This window comes from Trachurus japonicus, chromosome 4, assembly GCF_045865225.1.
Source record: "Trachurus japonicus isolate A0001 chromosome 4, Traja_1.0".
Lineage (NCBI taxonomy): Eukaryota > Metazoa > Chordata > Actinopteri > Carangiformes > Carangidae > Trachurus > Trachurus japonicus.
In genome coordinates, this window is record NC_140910.1 from 11,791,922 (window position 1) to 11,807,165 (window position 15,244).

At 39.4% G+C, this 15,244-nt stretch overlaps 1 protein-coding gene across 2 annotated transcripts; it reads left to right on the top strand.

Moving 5' to 3' along the window:
* The first annotated feature begins 404 nt into the window (after positions 1 to 404).
* Positions 405 to 15,229, top strand: bsg (basigin). 2 transcript variants are annotated; one of them, XM_085773928.1, is made up of 9 exons: positions 405 to 605; positions 4,798 to 5,148; positions 6,782 to 6,950; positions 7,851 to 7,939; positions 8,941 to 9,080; positions 9,279 to 9,555; positions 13,761 to 13,785; positions 13,880 to 13,952; positions 14,058 to 15,229. In XM_085773928.1, exons 1-8 carry the CDS (start codon positions 542 to 544, stop codon positions 13,938 to 13,940), a joined length of 1,176 nt encoding a protein of 391 aa, XP_085630054.1. In that variant the 5' UTR covers positions 405 to 541; the 3' UTR covers positions 13,941 to 13,952; positions 14,058 to 15,229. The 2 variants fall into 2 exon arrangements, with proteins under 2 accessions (XP_085630054.1, XP_085630055.1); XM_085773929.1 differs by lacking the exon at positions 4,798 to 5,148.
* The last annotated feature ends 15 nt before the right edge of the window (positions 15,230 to 15,244 follow it).

A 15,244-nucleotide genomic window follows, 5' to 3' on the forward strand; every position in this document is an offset into this window, starting at 1 on the left:
TTCATGTCTTGCAAGCATTGTCCTCTGACATCTGGGTGATTTCCACTTTTTTTCATACAATAGTGAGATGACTCCCATGCATGTTAGCCATATGAAAGCGCAATATAGATGTGTTTATTTGATTTGACGATAAAATGTAATGCAATGCAACTGTATGGTGACCTCAGATATGATTTTTTTTTTTCAATTTGCTTAAAAAGAAGAAAAAATATTGTAGTTTATTTCACTTAAACACGGAACTATATCAAACTAACACTTTGCTGCTAAATCATGATCACTGAATAACTTTAAATGGTTTCAAAAGAAGAGCTACGTACAAGCCCGTTCCACGTGACCACGCCTCTAAAGAATACGTCATGCGTACGTGCTGATCAGGGCGTGTGCTTGCGGAGCAAGTAGAGGACGACATCAGCCCCGGTTGTCGGACATTCAGCTCGTAGACCCGTGCTGGGAGTTCGTCAGAAGAGGAGGAAGGAGATCCAGTCTGCATTTTTCGACATTTTATTTATTCTACGATAAAGTAAATTCTACGTTATTAACCATGAAGATACTGTGGGCTGTCAGTGCCCTGTTGTTGAGCTGTTGGCGAGCCAATGCGTCCACAGGTAAGAATTTGGTGTCAGCCATGTTGGTTGTTGCTTGTAGACTTTGCCCGAGTACGAATAATTCGTTTGATATATTAATGTGTCAGCAATACTGTATTTCGACGTCGCCAGCATTTTACCACCGTTTCTAATACAAAGCGAAGCGAACTAATTCAAAGTCGATAAGAAACTGTCACATGCAGACGTGCTGGGTATTTTTCGTGCCGTTAAAATGCTAGCGACACATTTAGCTAATTTGCAGTCGCAAAAGCTTTTCGGTTCGTTTTGTGACAGCAGTTAAACATTAACGATGAAGGTTACTTTTTTGGATGTTTTTCATCCGATCATGTCGAACACGAAGTGTTCCTGACGCCCCTCAGATGTTAGCGAGGGTGGTCGATCATGTGAGAGGTCTGATCGAAAATGTATGGTGGCTCAGTAATGTTTGTTTATTGTAACGTTGGTACCAACAAAAAACACAATTACGTAACATTTCAAATGGTTTCTATCTGTTTGTAACGTGATAGTGAACTGGTGTTTTCACTGACATAGGCCATGTTTTCCAAAACAATGTTATGGGGAACATAATCTTAGTCATTTGGTAACGTTACGGCTTTAATTACTGCCTATAGGCTTGTGCAGAGCGATAGATATAACATGTTATATCTATCGCTCTGGGCTTGTGACAGCTAACGTAGCTACATTTACCTACAAGTACCGTAGTTGGTGAACCGTGGTGGTGAAAAGGCCATCAGATGTCTCTGATTGAGTCAGTCGGCTCTATGAGCTCATAATACCGTGTCTGACAGCAAACACCCATGACGCTGTCTGTCGTGTTCTTTTTCCTCTTATGGTTTTGTCGACCTGGGTCACATCTGCTTAACTTAATCGATAAATGTATTATATTTATTTCATCCAGACATTGCCCTTTGCTTGGTTTACAGCGATCGCAATCCATTATCTGTTGGCTTTCATCAGACACGCGCTTTATTCGTGAACATTAACTGGCAATAACTGAAATGACCCGAGGGATTAGGTGTGAACAATTTTGAAAGCCACTATATGCCTTTTGTTTCCCACAGAAATGCAAGTGGAGGCAGTTTGACAGTCTTGCTCTAAAGCTGTATGAGAACTTTAAATGTTTAGAAATGTGCAACAGAGTGAGCTCATGCAAAATGTGCCAAAAGGTTGTGGAAGCTGTTGTCATCTTACATACTGTCAGGGTATGTTTTCATGTAATGTAAAATTGAATTGACATTGTTTTAATACACAGTAAAACTCAGTGTTGCATACACTTAGAAAATACCCAAAGTGAATCATTTCCCTTCAGTGTTTCATCACCCCAAGGGATGGCTTAAGGAGTGTAACTTTAATTTTACAGAGATGGTACCAGTGACCAGACTGTTTATAAATGTTATGTGCATGTGTCGTTAGTAAAACACAAGGGGCTTTTCATGCTACTCGATCTTTCCTGCTTTGGTAAGGACAGTTCTGGATCAGATGAGGAGTAAAACTGGATCTCCCTAGAGTTTCAGCGTCTTCTCTATCTTAACTTTGGCATACAAATTAGGTTATGAGGCAGATAGAGATGTAAGACTACTGTGTGTGAAAAAGCAGGATAAACCAGCTTTTTCACATATGTTAAATACTTGATCTTTTTTTCCAGCAATTTGGTAAATGGTGTTAAATACAGACTCATTTTGTTATTGACCACGAGCAGCTTAACCTGCTTTCACTTAAATGATCCTTTTTTTGATAAAAGCCTGCAGTCAAAGCAGTAGTGCTGCCACAGTCATTTTAGTTTTTTGAGTATTAAAGTTGACAGCCTTCTGATAATTGTGACAAATTTGCACTGGTCAGCTGAATAATTACATTGGTTGAAGTGTGGGCTACTTGATTAGTGTACTCATCATAAAACAAATGAACTTGAAAGATAAAGTCACATCCACTGTAGTTATTAGGGGCCATAAGTGATAAGCATTCATTTATTCCCTATAATCAAAGGTTATATATTTCCAACCCTTGCCCATGACTGAATAATGCACGGCTGAAATAAAAGTTTGAGCCAGCTGTCCACTTTATACAATGTCAGTGTATCAGTTTTTCAGTTTTTCGGTCATGCTGGAACCATTTACACCTGTCTGCTGTTAGAAAGAACATTACATTGTAGTGGCTTTTTCTGTTCAGGATGAAAATGTCCATGCACATTAATATGTGAATATTCAAAGTGGTGTAGGGATCATATAGCCTAGGTATCCTTTTGCATCCTTTCTGCTTTTAAAAGTCAATGCCCATTGGAGTTGTTAATTTTCAACCAGCTAGTTGAATCAAAAATGTCGTCAGACTTTCTATGGAGAAGATAAAGCATGCATACCCTCTGTGTGGATGTATTTGCCTCTCTCTACTTTTTGTGCTCGATAAATCTAATGTTATCTCTGAATTATGCAACATTTTTTTCAAATGTAAGATAAATGTATTGGTTTCCAGGCGTTCACGTGCATGGTTCAGGCTATTTAGCTAGTTCTTTACTGTACCTAAACACAAAAATACTGAGGATGACATTTGTTCTTACAGGCGTCTGAACATGTTGTTATAGAGCAGAGGGTCGTAGTAGTAAATGACACCTTCTAGATTCATGTGTCTTGTCACAAGAGGGACTCTGACTATATTTAATTTTGAACTTTCATACAGCATGTGTTATGAAGGTGACCTTTGGCAATGGCTGGGAAGCCGTTACTGGATATGCATGGCAACTAAGGATCTTGTTGACAAGTTCACAATGATGCTTCTTTGTTTGGTCTTTAATTGACATGTGACAGTTGATGGGAAGTGTTTTGAAAATTGATCTTTCTCAGCACAAAATGAAGTATAGAGAAAGGGTGTGCATGTTTTTTTTTTGTTTTTTTTAGAGATGGCAAAAAAATGTTTCTGAAAGGAGGGGAACATGGCCTGTGGTGTGAGAATGTTATTCTTCCCAGGACCCGCCTAAGTGAATAACACCCCCAAACACCAGTGAGTGGCCACTCTGCTTGTTATGCATGCAGAGAGCCGCAACACTGGGAAGACAACGAATCATATTCATTTCAGAAAACATTCAACATTCAACATACACACAATGCTTCTCCAACATCTTATGTAGCCTAAATATAGTCAGTTTCTGAATGTTTGCATTTCATTTGCCACTCAGTGGAGAGCAACTATGATGACCTCCATCTACCCTGATGTTACGTGCATGTAATAATCCATTAAATCGCTGGTCGAAATAGGTGTTATGTGTTGGCCTAGTGTGACACACTAACATAGTTGGGTGAATCTGGGTACAGGAATAAAAGGCCCATCAGCCCAAATTGCCCGGTGCATGTCCATATCCTTTATGTCTTTTCATGTATTTTTTTTTTTTTTGATTTATTACGTAACATTTTTATCATTTCAGCCACATCTGCTTTTCATGGTCAATATCATCCATTGCACATTGTTTTGTTTCCATTGGAATGCTATTGAATGCTTTCATGTTTTTTGATATTGGTGTGTTTTGTTAATTTTGTTTTTTTTGTTTGTTTTTTTAAATTACCATTTTGCTGTAGCTGCATTAGGGATGTCTCAATAACAGTCCAAACCGCAAAGGCCCTAGGCAAGATAAAACGCCCATAGAAACACTATACAAATTAGGTGAACAGAATATAAACCACTCCAACTTAAATGCTTACAATTCATCTGCACCACAAAAAGCTTTTCCCACATTTCTTCAAGAAAAATATAAGAAAATATAACAGTAAAGGTTACTGCAAGACTGAGTGAGAATGTTATAGCTGTACATCCACAGTAAATTGGAATCTGAGTGTATGACTCGATGCTGCACTCTTTTCTGGGTTTGGGCCATCCCTAATAACCTGTCATGTTGCTTTCCTTATTTTTGTCTGAGAAGGTCAGAGTACCAAATAATGATCAAAATATTTCCCAAACTAGGTGTAAATGTTGCTCTGATCTTTGACTTTCTATGTGCTTACTTTCATATTTTCATTTCATTTGTGTTTTATTAACTTTGTTTCTTTTTTCTTTCTTTTTCCTGTTTGCTTGTCTTTCTTCCATCATTGCCTTTAATCACCCATTCATGAATTCACCTGGCTTGCTTTATAATTCACCAAATTCAAATTTTCTTACCATCTCTGCCTGCTGGAATGATTGTAAATGGGGGTGGGGGTGGGGGGTTCAGCTGGGTTTATCAAGTCTCCCCTGTCTCAGATGAAGCTGGTCAATGACAGTGCAGAGCTACATTGTGAGGTGATAGGGAACCCCATCCCTGAAGTGCAGTGGTGGTTTGTTGAGGGCGAAGAGCCCAACGAAACCCTTACCCAGTTGTTTGATGGGGCACGGGATGACCGTGTGTTAATAAATGCCACATACATAGCACACGCCACGAGCACCATCCACCTCACTAGCCTCACCCTCGACGACTCAGGCACATACGAGTGCCGCGCTTCCAACGACCCCGACCGCAATGAACTGAAGAAGACGCCAAAAATCAAGTGGATCCGCTCGCAGGCAAACATAATTGTGATTGAACGTGAGTGGCAGAGGAAGCATGAGGAGATGCTAGTCAAAGTATCTTGGCTGTTATCTCCTCATTAGTAAAGTCCCGGCCATTCAGCTCCTGTCACACTCAAGTCTCATGCTTCCCAGTCCAATACCCTCTTTCGTCCTGCTTCACCCAGTATACACTCTCCCTCTCCTCAAAAGCTCCAAACTTGTCCTGTAGTAGAGTGTAAACCTGGTCATAAAGTGTGACCGGGCCACCCCCTAATCCCATATTCCCTGATACAGAGCATGTCTTCAATCTGATGCCTTTTTTGCCTCATATCAAAGCTTAAGTGAGAGGTTTAGATCCATATAATACTGGTCATAAGGTTGGAAATTTGCTCCTGCAGGAAAAAGTGTATAATTATGTAATCATTCTTAGAAAAAGGGGTGTCAGATTACTTGATTAGTATTGCTTCTTGGTAGATAGACACATTGATAGTGTTTTCCTGAATTGATACTAACACTGGCAACACCCCTCTTTGTTTTTGCTTGTAGACCATTCCTGTGACTTACAACCTGCTGAAATGTAGGCACAGAAGATGGCAACTAATTATTAGGGATGCCTTGATCAAGGTTTTGCTTTCTTCTTTTTGTCATCAATACGATTATTGCATAGTTTTCTTCTCTACTTGGACCTCCAACAGGTGACTACCTAACTTGATGAAAGGACCACTAAAAGTAATCTGTATTCAGTCAACAACATTGCTTATGCTTTGTCAGTTGCATATTTTAAAACAATTATCTGATAATGATGGATGGCAAATGTATTGGGGCATCCTTACTAAGTATTAAAGTTGACTTCTTAGCCATGAGGTATCTTTCTGCCTTCTCGTCCAGTATTATTTTTGAAGAATTGGTTCATTCCTTTACCTGATTGAAGCAAAAATAATAATATTAAGAAGATCAGGTTTTATTCCCTCTTGTTGCTTCTTCTGCATGTATTTATTAAAATATCTTTTCCCTGTGGTCTTTTGTAGATAACTGTGTCAATTAGCTTTCAGTACAACACCTCTACCCCCTCCATTCTACTGTTGGTGGGACAGATCTCCTGATTTTGGGGAACTTGTTCCACCTTTCTTGGAAAGCTCTGTGCAGTAGTACAGAACTTGTACAAGTGCCACACCATTTCCCTTGTTAAATATGTGAGAACAGATTTGTTTCCCTTCCCACCATTGCAGGAACATAGAAAAACAATTCTTTCAACACTCAACAATTGCCTCTACAAAGAATATTTGTAACCCAACCCATATTTACAGCCTGGTGACAGTAAAAAGAATGACTGAGGATGAATTCAGCAAAGTGCTGTCATTAGATGACCTTTTCCCACTTTGCCTATGTTTAATTTCTTGGAGTGAGTGTGTGAGCATAGGACCAACATGTATAAGATGTCCATGACCATCAAATCATTCATTTGATGAAGACAATTGTTGAGTGTTGTACCAATAGAAGTTATAGCTTAAATGACTCCCCCATTACCTTGAGATCAGTAAATAATGGTTAGGCTGGTAAATGTGTTGTCTAAGACTTCATAAATGATGCTCAGTGGCTATAAGGGGAGTGTTTTTTTGTAAAAGAACAGAATCAGAAATGATCTCGGCTTGTTTTTTGTTTATTTAAAGCTCCACCCATTGTTAAGGAACCTGCTGAGGTCATCAACCAGACCTCTGCAGTCCTGACCTGCAACCTGACAGACACCAGCCTTCCCGTCAAAGGATCCCACTGGATGCACAATGGCGAAATCATTGAAGACTCCAAGTCTCCCCTTCCTTCACTTTACACAGAGCTCAAGTAAGTAAAGTAGTCTGTTTAGGTGTGTCACTTGTGTCAATAAAGCTGTTTGTCCTGATAGGAATATATATGTCCATATACTGTTTCCTACAGGCTGGTAAAGCAGAAGAATTAATTTGCAGTTGGGTTTTGGAAGTTGCAATTCAGTGAATGGTTGAGCTGCATGGATGAACTGAGGAGAAAATATACAGAAATATGAACCTAGTATCATTGATGTAGAGGTATTTAATCATTCCTCGGCCTCAGAGGAATGTGTTTGATGTACATTGTCCTTTTGTTCTGATTATTATGCTGTCCATCTCTGTCTGCTCCTGAAGTATACGACCATCTTTATCTTCTGATGTTCTATCTCCTACACATTGCCTTTTGCTTTTTGTCTCTCATCCCTCCCCCTCTCGTGTTCTTCCCTTCCTCCCTGGCTGCCTCCATCAGCAGCAGAGCTTGGGGCGCCATTCAGGCATTCACCGCTCTTGATTAGCAGAGAGATGGACCGTGCAGACGTGCAGCTTTGCCAGTAGTCTTGGCAGCAGGGATAAGCGCCCCTAGCAGCGTGCTCACTTGCCCTGACCTTAATTCCCCATTAGATAGAGCAGGAAAGGCTGTACAGGACAGCAGCACCAAACAAAAGTGTGATTGTGATTGCGTGGGGAAATTTTGAAATATTTGTTGCATGGACACGCAGCTTTATCTCTACTCCTAGTTCTTCAGTACAAACAGGTTTCTATTTGGGATTTTGTACTTAGTTAGGTGGATAACTAATCATTGTCAACAGTGTCTTCGGCAGAATTGGTCAAAATTCGCCACTTGCCTAATGCTAAGTCTGCCAGAAAAACGCACTTGGTGTATATTTATGACTGTTGAATGGGACTCTCAAATCCAGAATTGTTTTCCTTTGCGTAGGTTGGAAAAGATCACCCACACATCTGCTGGAAAGTACGAATGTGTGTTCGAGACTGTGCCAGAGTCGAAGCAGACGATTGAAGTCAAAAGTAAGAACTTTTCTCTTGATATACAGACAACTTCAACTGTCACTATCAAGTATAACTTTTAGATTGCATCTCATTGCAAGAACTGTCAATAAGGTAACCAGGATTTGTCATGTGATGTTTTTCTTGACATCAAGTCCTGATAATTTAAAGAGGACATGTTTCAGCTTTTCCCATTCTTATAGTTTTTTCTTATATCTTTTCATACATGTGTGATCTATAGGGTCACAATGCTCAAAGTTTACACCAAACACAGTAAATGTATCAGGGCAAAACACAGAGTTCTCCTTTGTATGAAATGCCACGTTTGGGGTCTAGACTTTACTCCCTAGACTTATTGATATCAGTACGTCTTTTGGACCAGTCCACCTGTAAGCTGGACACCTCCCCGCCAAGCTTGTCACACCCCATCCACCGTATGGATGTGGCCTTTTCTCCACAACATACAATTATTTTCTATTCATGAACTACTGATACTACCCTGATTTACTTGGAATGCATCTATGTGTAGCCAGACAGCGAGATTAGGCCACCTGTTACTGACAAACTGAATGTTAGGTTGCATAAAACTAACATTTTTTTTCAAAGTGAGTGAGCATTATTCTGCTATAATATTCTTTACCTTTGTACACTGGAGCGCTGTGACGAAAGAATTTCCCAGAATTTCCCACAAGGTATTAATAAAGTATATTCTATAATAGATATGAACTCTGATATCCTAATGGTCTTTCATATCCGACCTGCTCTGCACAAAATCTCATTCTGTGCCAGAGGCATCTGAAAACTGGATGTTATGTGCACGAGTGGGAGGTAAAAGAAAAATCACCAGTGTGGCAATGATTTAAAATTAGGGAGGTTGGAACAGTAAAAACCGGAAATTGGTCATAGAAATCCATAACAATTAGAGATGTAACTGTGAAAATATTGCAATCAGTTCCTGGTTTCAGATTATTAGGTGAAGGTACCTCTTGTCCTGTTTTAATGGGTTTCTCTCCTTGCTCTAGCGCTTCCCCATGTTTATTCCTACAAGCACTCTGAGCATGGGAATGAGAAGGACAAAGGTGTGCTTGTTTGTATGAGCCACGGCTACCCCCTGCCCACTGAGTGGAGCTGGTTCAAAAAGGAAGATGATGATTCCAAGAAGGTACATTGTCATATTGGCTTTCTTATGGTTTACAGTGCATCCTAGCCAGAGAACATAAATCCTAACATTTTACACCCCATTATTAAGTTAATGGTTTGTTGGCTGCAAATGATCAATGTCCAATACTCAAATTGTAAAATGAGATCAGCACATCTCTCTTTTTATTTGTCTAATATGTTGCTTAAACACAACCCGCAGCCCATCGTCAATGGCACTAATGACAGATTTGAGATCAAGAGCACCCCAAACAAGACCACTCTGACCATTAGCGAACTGAGCATCCAAGACGACATTGGAGATTACGTCTGCAGTGGAACCAATGAGATTGGCACCGCCGATGAAAAGATCCACCTGCGTGTCCGCAGTCGCCTGGCCGCTCTCTGGCCCTTCCTTGGCATCGTGGCTGAGGTCATCATCCTGGTGACCATCATCTTCATCTACGAGAAGAGGAGAAAGCCTGATGAAGTCAACGACGGTACGTACGCCATTGCCTACACCATCACCTTAGGCAAACTGATAGCACTGTGTGATTTTAAAATGATGTGTCATTCATTTCAACGAGGCCACTTTATCAGCACAGTGAGGATGGCGAAATGATGGTGACGGATGATTATAACAAGACAACAGCCGTTGGCTCATTTGTCAGTCATATTAGCAGTTCACATTACTTTGTAACTTGAATAGGTTAGTTCTGCTATTTTACCTTGGAACCACCACAACACAAAATGAAGACATTTTGTAATAACTAGGGCCGGGACTCGATTAAAAAAATTAATCGAATTAATTAGAGGCTTTGTAATTAATTAATCACATTTTAATCGCATATAAATATTTGACACATTTTGAGAACAGTGAGAAGCATTTTTTTTTCACATGGATTTTTGTATACCATTGAATGACTGAATACATAATCTTAAGCATTCAAGGTGGTATTTAACCAAGACCAACAGACTAGGGATGCAAATTATGGATTAATTCATTAATCGATATTTGATACAGATTAAATGGTCTTTCCTTCCAATACACTATGATGATTACTGTAGTATTTAACTAGGCTACTTAAATCACAGTAGCATAAACTGATGTGTTGAACTCAGCCTGATGTAAACATTAATAAAACTCAGGTCAGGACAGTCTGAAGACAGAGCTCTGAGGGTGAAGTCCTATCATAATGAGATGAGATGCACCTGTGACAGTGACAGGTCATAGATATAGCGCTGCAGCTGAGCAATCAGCGCTATATAGCGCATTTAGCGTGCGCCCGTGTCTGTGTATCTATGTGCAGGCAGAGATCAGAGATGGTGTTTTAAATAACCATGCTAGCGTTTCACCAGCTCTCATCCCTGCCAGTCAGCCTCTCAAACTGCCGCCTCTCTCGCATGCGGGCGCACCGCACGTAGACACACGTGAGAAAAAATAAAAAATAAAAAATTTGAATTTTTTTTTTTTTTTTTTTTTAAATAAGTGCGATTAAAATGCGTTAATTTTTTTAACGCTAATATATTACTTTTTTCAACAGCCATGGAGAGCTGAAAACTTAATTTATCAACTAGCTATAATTGTTGGTAAATTACAAAACATTACCATTTGTTCTTTTCTTACTAATTACTAAGGTTTTGGTAGGATAAAATACCCTCAACTGCAAGCCACCAAAAAGAAAGTACATACACATTTTTAAAGGTCCAATGTTGTACAAAGTAAGATTTTCATAGTGCTGCATTAACACTGTTGAAGTAGCATAGTGCCGCTCAGTCCATCGAGAAATGTACAAACCTCATATTTAGACAGTCTTAAAAAAAAAAAAAAAGCTTTTCGGACATCCTTAATTTTGTGATGTCACAACACAGAAATCAACTCTTAGGCATGCCCCCAAATTCTACCTGCCCATTATCCGGCCTTACAATTTGGTTATTCTGTGTTTTCCATAAATTTCCTTGATGGTATATTTGATGACACAGAACACACTCCGACAAGAGGTTCAGACTAGGGGTGCACCGAATGGCATTTTTTTGGCCGAAGCCGAATACCGAATAAAGTCAAAACGCTTGGCCGAATAACCGAATAATACCGAATACCGAAAGTGGTTATAAAGTTTTTAAATAAAATATTTTTTTAAACTTAATTTTCAAAGAAAGTAAATGTTTATTGACTATTCTGACAGTTTTTGAATATTCCAGTTGCCGTTGCTCATCAAAAAAGCACAACAAGTTATATAAAGTTTTTCATTTAGGCCTATATCAGCCCATTGTGAGTGCTGAAAGATGCAAGTATATTCCAAAAAAACCCAAGTGTCTTTTAAAACAGTGGTTCCTAACCTTTCTTGGTCAGATTTTTTTAAATTCATCAATTAGGCTACTAGACATTTCAGGCGACCTCATTTGAATTTCAGGTTCCTACAGGAACGGTCCCCTCACTCAGTCCTCTCAGTGGCCGTGTCTCCGCCGCAGACAGCACGCACCGGGCTCTTGGAGCGCGAGCAACGGTGCGCGCGGTAGCTGTGCAGCTTCCCCCCCACTGCTCTTGTTGCTGTTGTTTTTCCAGCAGTAGGAGTCACTAATAAAGCTGGGGTTTAAGCTTCCGTTTCGATCGTCGCGATCGCGTATTTATCAGACTTTTTTTTTTTTTAATATTCGGCCTTGCTTTGCGCTCATTCCACCGAAGGCCGAATGTTGCTTTTTTTGCAATATTCGGCCGAATATATTCGGTTACCGAATAATCGGTGCATCCCTAGTTCAGACACTCCTGAAGGAGCATATGTGGAAATTGTGATGTTTTTGGTGAATCTCATGGATATGTGATAAAACACTGGGGGCACTGTGGGGCCTTTTCTCAAACTACACTCAACTTTTTGTCAGCAAACCATGTCGTCTGGTTTGATATGTGACTTAGAGAATTTAAAGGAACCTATTATAAACACATTGAACTGTAGATAAGGATGGGTACCTTTCACATTTAAACCAATACCTGGTTACTGGGAACCAAAACCAGTATGCAACAGTAACTGTTTTCAGCACTTTATTGTGTGTATGTGTGGTAATTTTCATTATTTTGTTTAAAAAAAAAGAATCATACATTTTGGCCCTAACCATCACGTCCAGTGGGGTTAGGGCCATTGAGAACTGTGACAGCTCCGTTATCAATGTGTTTGTGAGAGAGAGAGTGCGGCAAGAAGGGGCAATATGCTGCGTGCAGCTCTATGAGGAAAATATGATTTTACACATGTTGTGTCTGCATCAGCCAGACACTACTCCACTATCTAACAGACATGAGAGGGTGTATTCAGGTACCGAAATGTGGTATCATTTGATTTTAAGTGAATCAACACTCGTGATTACTGTGGGAATTTGGTCGATACAAATAAATGTACCGAATTCAGTACTCATCCCTAATTATAGATCTCATTTACTGAACTGTGAGTGGAGAGGATTCAGGGCCTTCCATTAGCAAACTGGACACGGTTGAGGTCAAGCATCGATCTTTAGGTGAAGATGTATGGAATTAGTTGCATGCATCCAATGTGAACCCTTATTGTCTTTTGGTTTTTGTCATTATTTACGTTTTAAAAACATAAATCAGGAATTGGCTTTAGTCTCTGTGTAAACACTGTTAAAGAAATTATTATTTTTATTATTTACATTTTTACTTCTCTGTTCGCTGCTGATTTTGCATTTTGGTAAGTGAACAAAAAACTGCATGTCAGACTGAAGTGGTTGGGCTGAGATGACGGCGTGGCAAAAAGCTATGGGAGCCTGAATGAATTGCTTTCATAGTCACCACTTCTAAGAGGAATGTGCTCAAAAGATTTGGTCACTCTTTCACTGGCCCTGCAGAATGAATATGGAGCAAGCTTCAACTATTTTCTTTCTATTTCATTCCTTGGCCTTTTTTAAAACTGTGTTTGAGCCAATGAAAGAGTCAATTGAGACACTCAGACTAGTGTTATGGTTTGACATGACATTGGATAGGACGAAAAGGGAGAGGTTTCAGCGTTCTGTGTGCATGCTTTCTGCATCTTGTATTTATGCATGATCAAAGAAAGGCAACCACCTTCTCAAGACCTACGTATATGCCATTTGTCTCATTCACCATTTGGCCACAGAGAGGCTACACTTGGCCTTGCCTCGCAAATGTGCTCTTGGCTCTGGTGTTTATACTGCCACTCTACCTGCCAGGTTGGGGGTTAGCTCTGCTGGTTTACTGTCTTTATCACAATGTGGCCACAATGTGGCCACTGGAGTGTTCCTTTGGTTTCATTTGCTTGTTTGCATGAGCCTCTGTGATGCCAAGGGGTAACTCAGGACAAGGTACAAAAATGTTTATAAATGGCAGTTTTCAAATGTTGAAAAGGCATACCACAGTCTATTAAAGGACAATGAGTAATGTGTGTTTGATAGATAGAACACAACTAATTATTATATGTTTCACAAATTATCTTTGAAGGATTTTGTTGTATCATTCATTGTCAGAAACACAACAGGTGGGCATGCTTCAGTCCATGTTTAGTTGGATTTGATCATAACTCCGTTGGACTCATGTTGCAGAGGATGTTATGTTATAACATTTGCTTCCATCATTTGTGGGGAGGGGGCATGTATTACTCACCCTTGTCACAGACATGAAACCAGCTATCATCTGACTTTTTTTTTTGTTTCACTTGTTTCTTTCACTGATAATTTCTAGATGATGACTCAGGATCCGCTCCTCTGTAAGTACTCTCAGCAACTTAGCACCTTGATTTTCAACATTGCTTATGTCGTTACAAAACATTTCACACTTATTTTTGCTCTACTTTTTTGTAGGAAGAGCAATTCTACTGCAAATCACAAAGAGAAGAATGTGAGGCAAAGGAACTCTAACTAAAAGTGGAGAGAGGTATACGACAGTACAAGAAACCCATTAGATTCCATATAGTATGTTTGGATCCGACATGTGACAGTTTGTGTCAAAGCTATAAACAATGTACTTTTTCCTCCCTAGATGGACAGGCAGATGGCAGTCCAGAATTCAACTGCTGTGTGGCACATTATACTGTGCACCCTGCGATTTTAAGTACCATTTTGTGCTTGGGTGTTAATGTTTTAAGAAACCGAATGATTTCCTCCTGTTTTGTTTTCTTCTATAATCTTCTCCACATTGTGAAGCCAGAGAAAATAGTGTGAAGTAATGTCTGCTTGAGGCCGTGGGGCAAATATTGCATGAGTTTTCAATGCTGTTCTAGCAAAGTGTGTGTTTGTGGTTAATCATTAGAATGTTCACATGAGGAATGCTTAGTTTATGGTTAATTCCTGATCATGCTGAAGCTTCGTACACTGACCTCACAGTTGTCAGCCTTTCCTTTTCTATTCTCCTATTTGGAATGGGGACTTGTCAAACAGCAGAGGTTCTGTTTAGAGGGTCTGAAACCTTTCTGATACATCACTGCCATTTTTACAGCAACGACTGGAGTGTTTTTGAGTTCATGTGTTTGATCTGTCCCCATACCACCTACAACCCTCCCTTTAGCAGAGTTCTAAACTTTGCCTTAATAAGCACCATTTCTCTTGTCTTTTTGCATTTCGTTAACTGTTGCAAGATTAAAATGTGACAGGTAAAATTAAATGCAGAAATGACTAGGATTCAATGTTTGCTAGGTTTTGTTGCCATAAGAAATTACAGTTTTAAGTAGGAAAGCTTTTGTCCTTTAAATCTTGCTTTTACTTCATTTTAATATTCACATTTTTGAATTAAGTTTTAGTCACCAATTTTTTGTTGCTGATGTCACATCCACAGTAAAAAATCTTATGAGGACCAAGTGCAAGAGATGTAACTTCTGTTGTGTCTTTGAATGCAGCATAGATACTACACTGATGTTTAAAACTACAGATATTCATTTTAATAAGATGTTTTTCTTTTTCACTTAATGTGAAGGAAAAAAACGTTTTCTGTGCGATAGTTGGACCGTTGTCTATGTTCCCTTCGCTGTGTAGACGATTCAGAAGCCATAATGTTCCATTTAACCTGAGTAGTGTTGTGATTGGATGTTACCATTTCAGAGTTACACAAATAAAAAGAGATCTGGCCAAATTTGTGTGAATTGTTGTACCTTTCAAGGACATGGAACACCATCTGTTGTACAACTTTCACAAACTGAATAAAGGTATTGGATTTTACCTGTCTCTTTATTT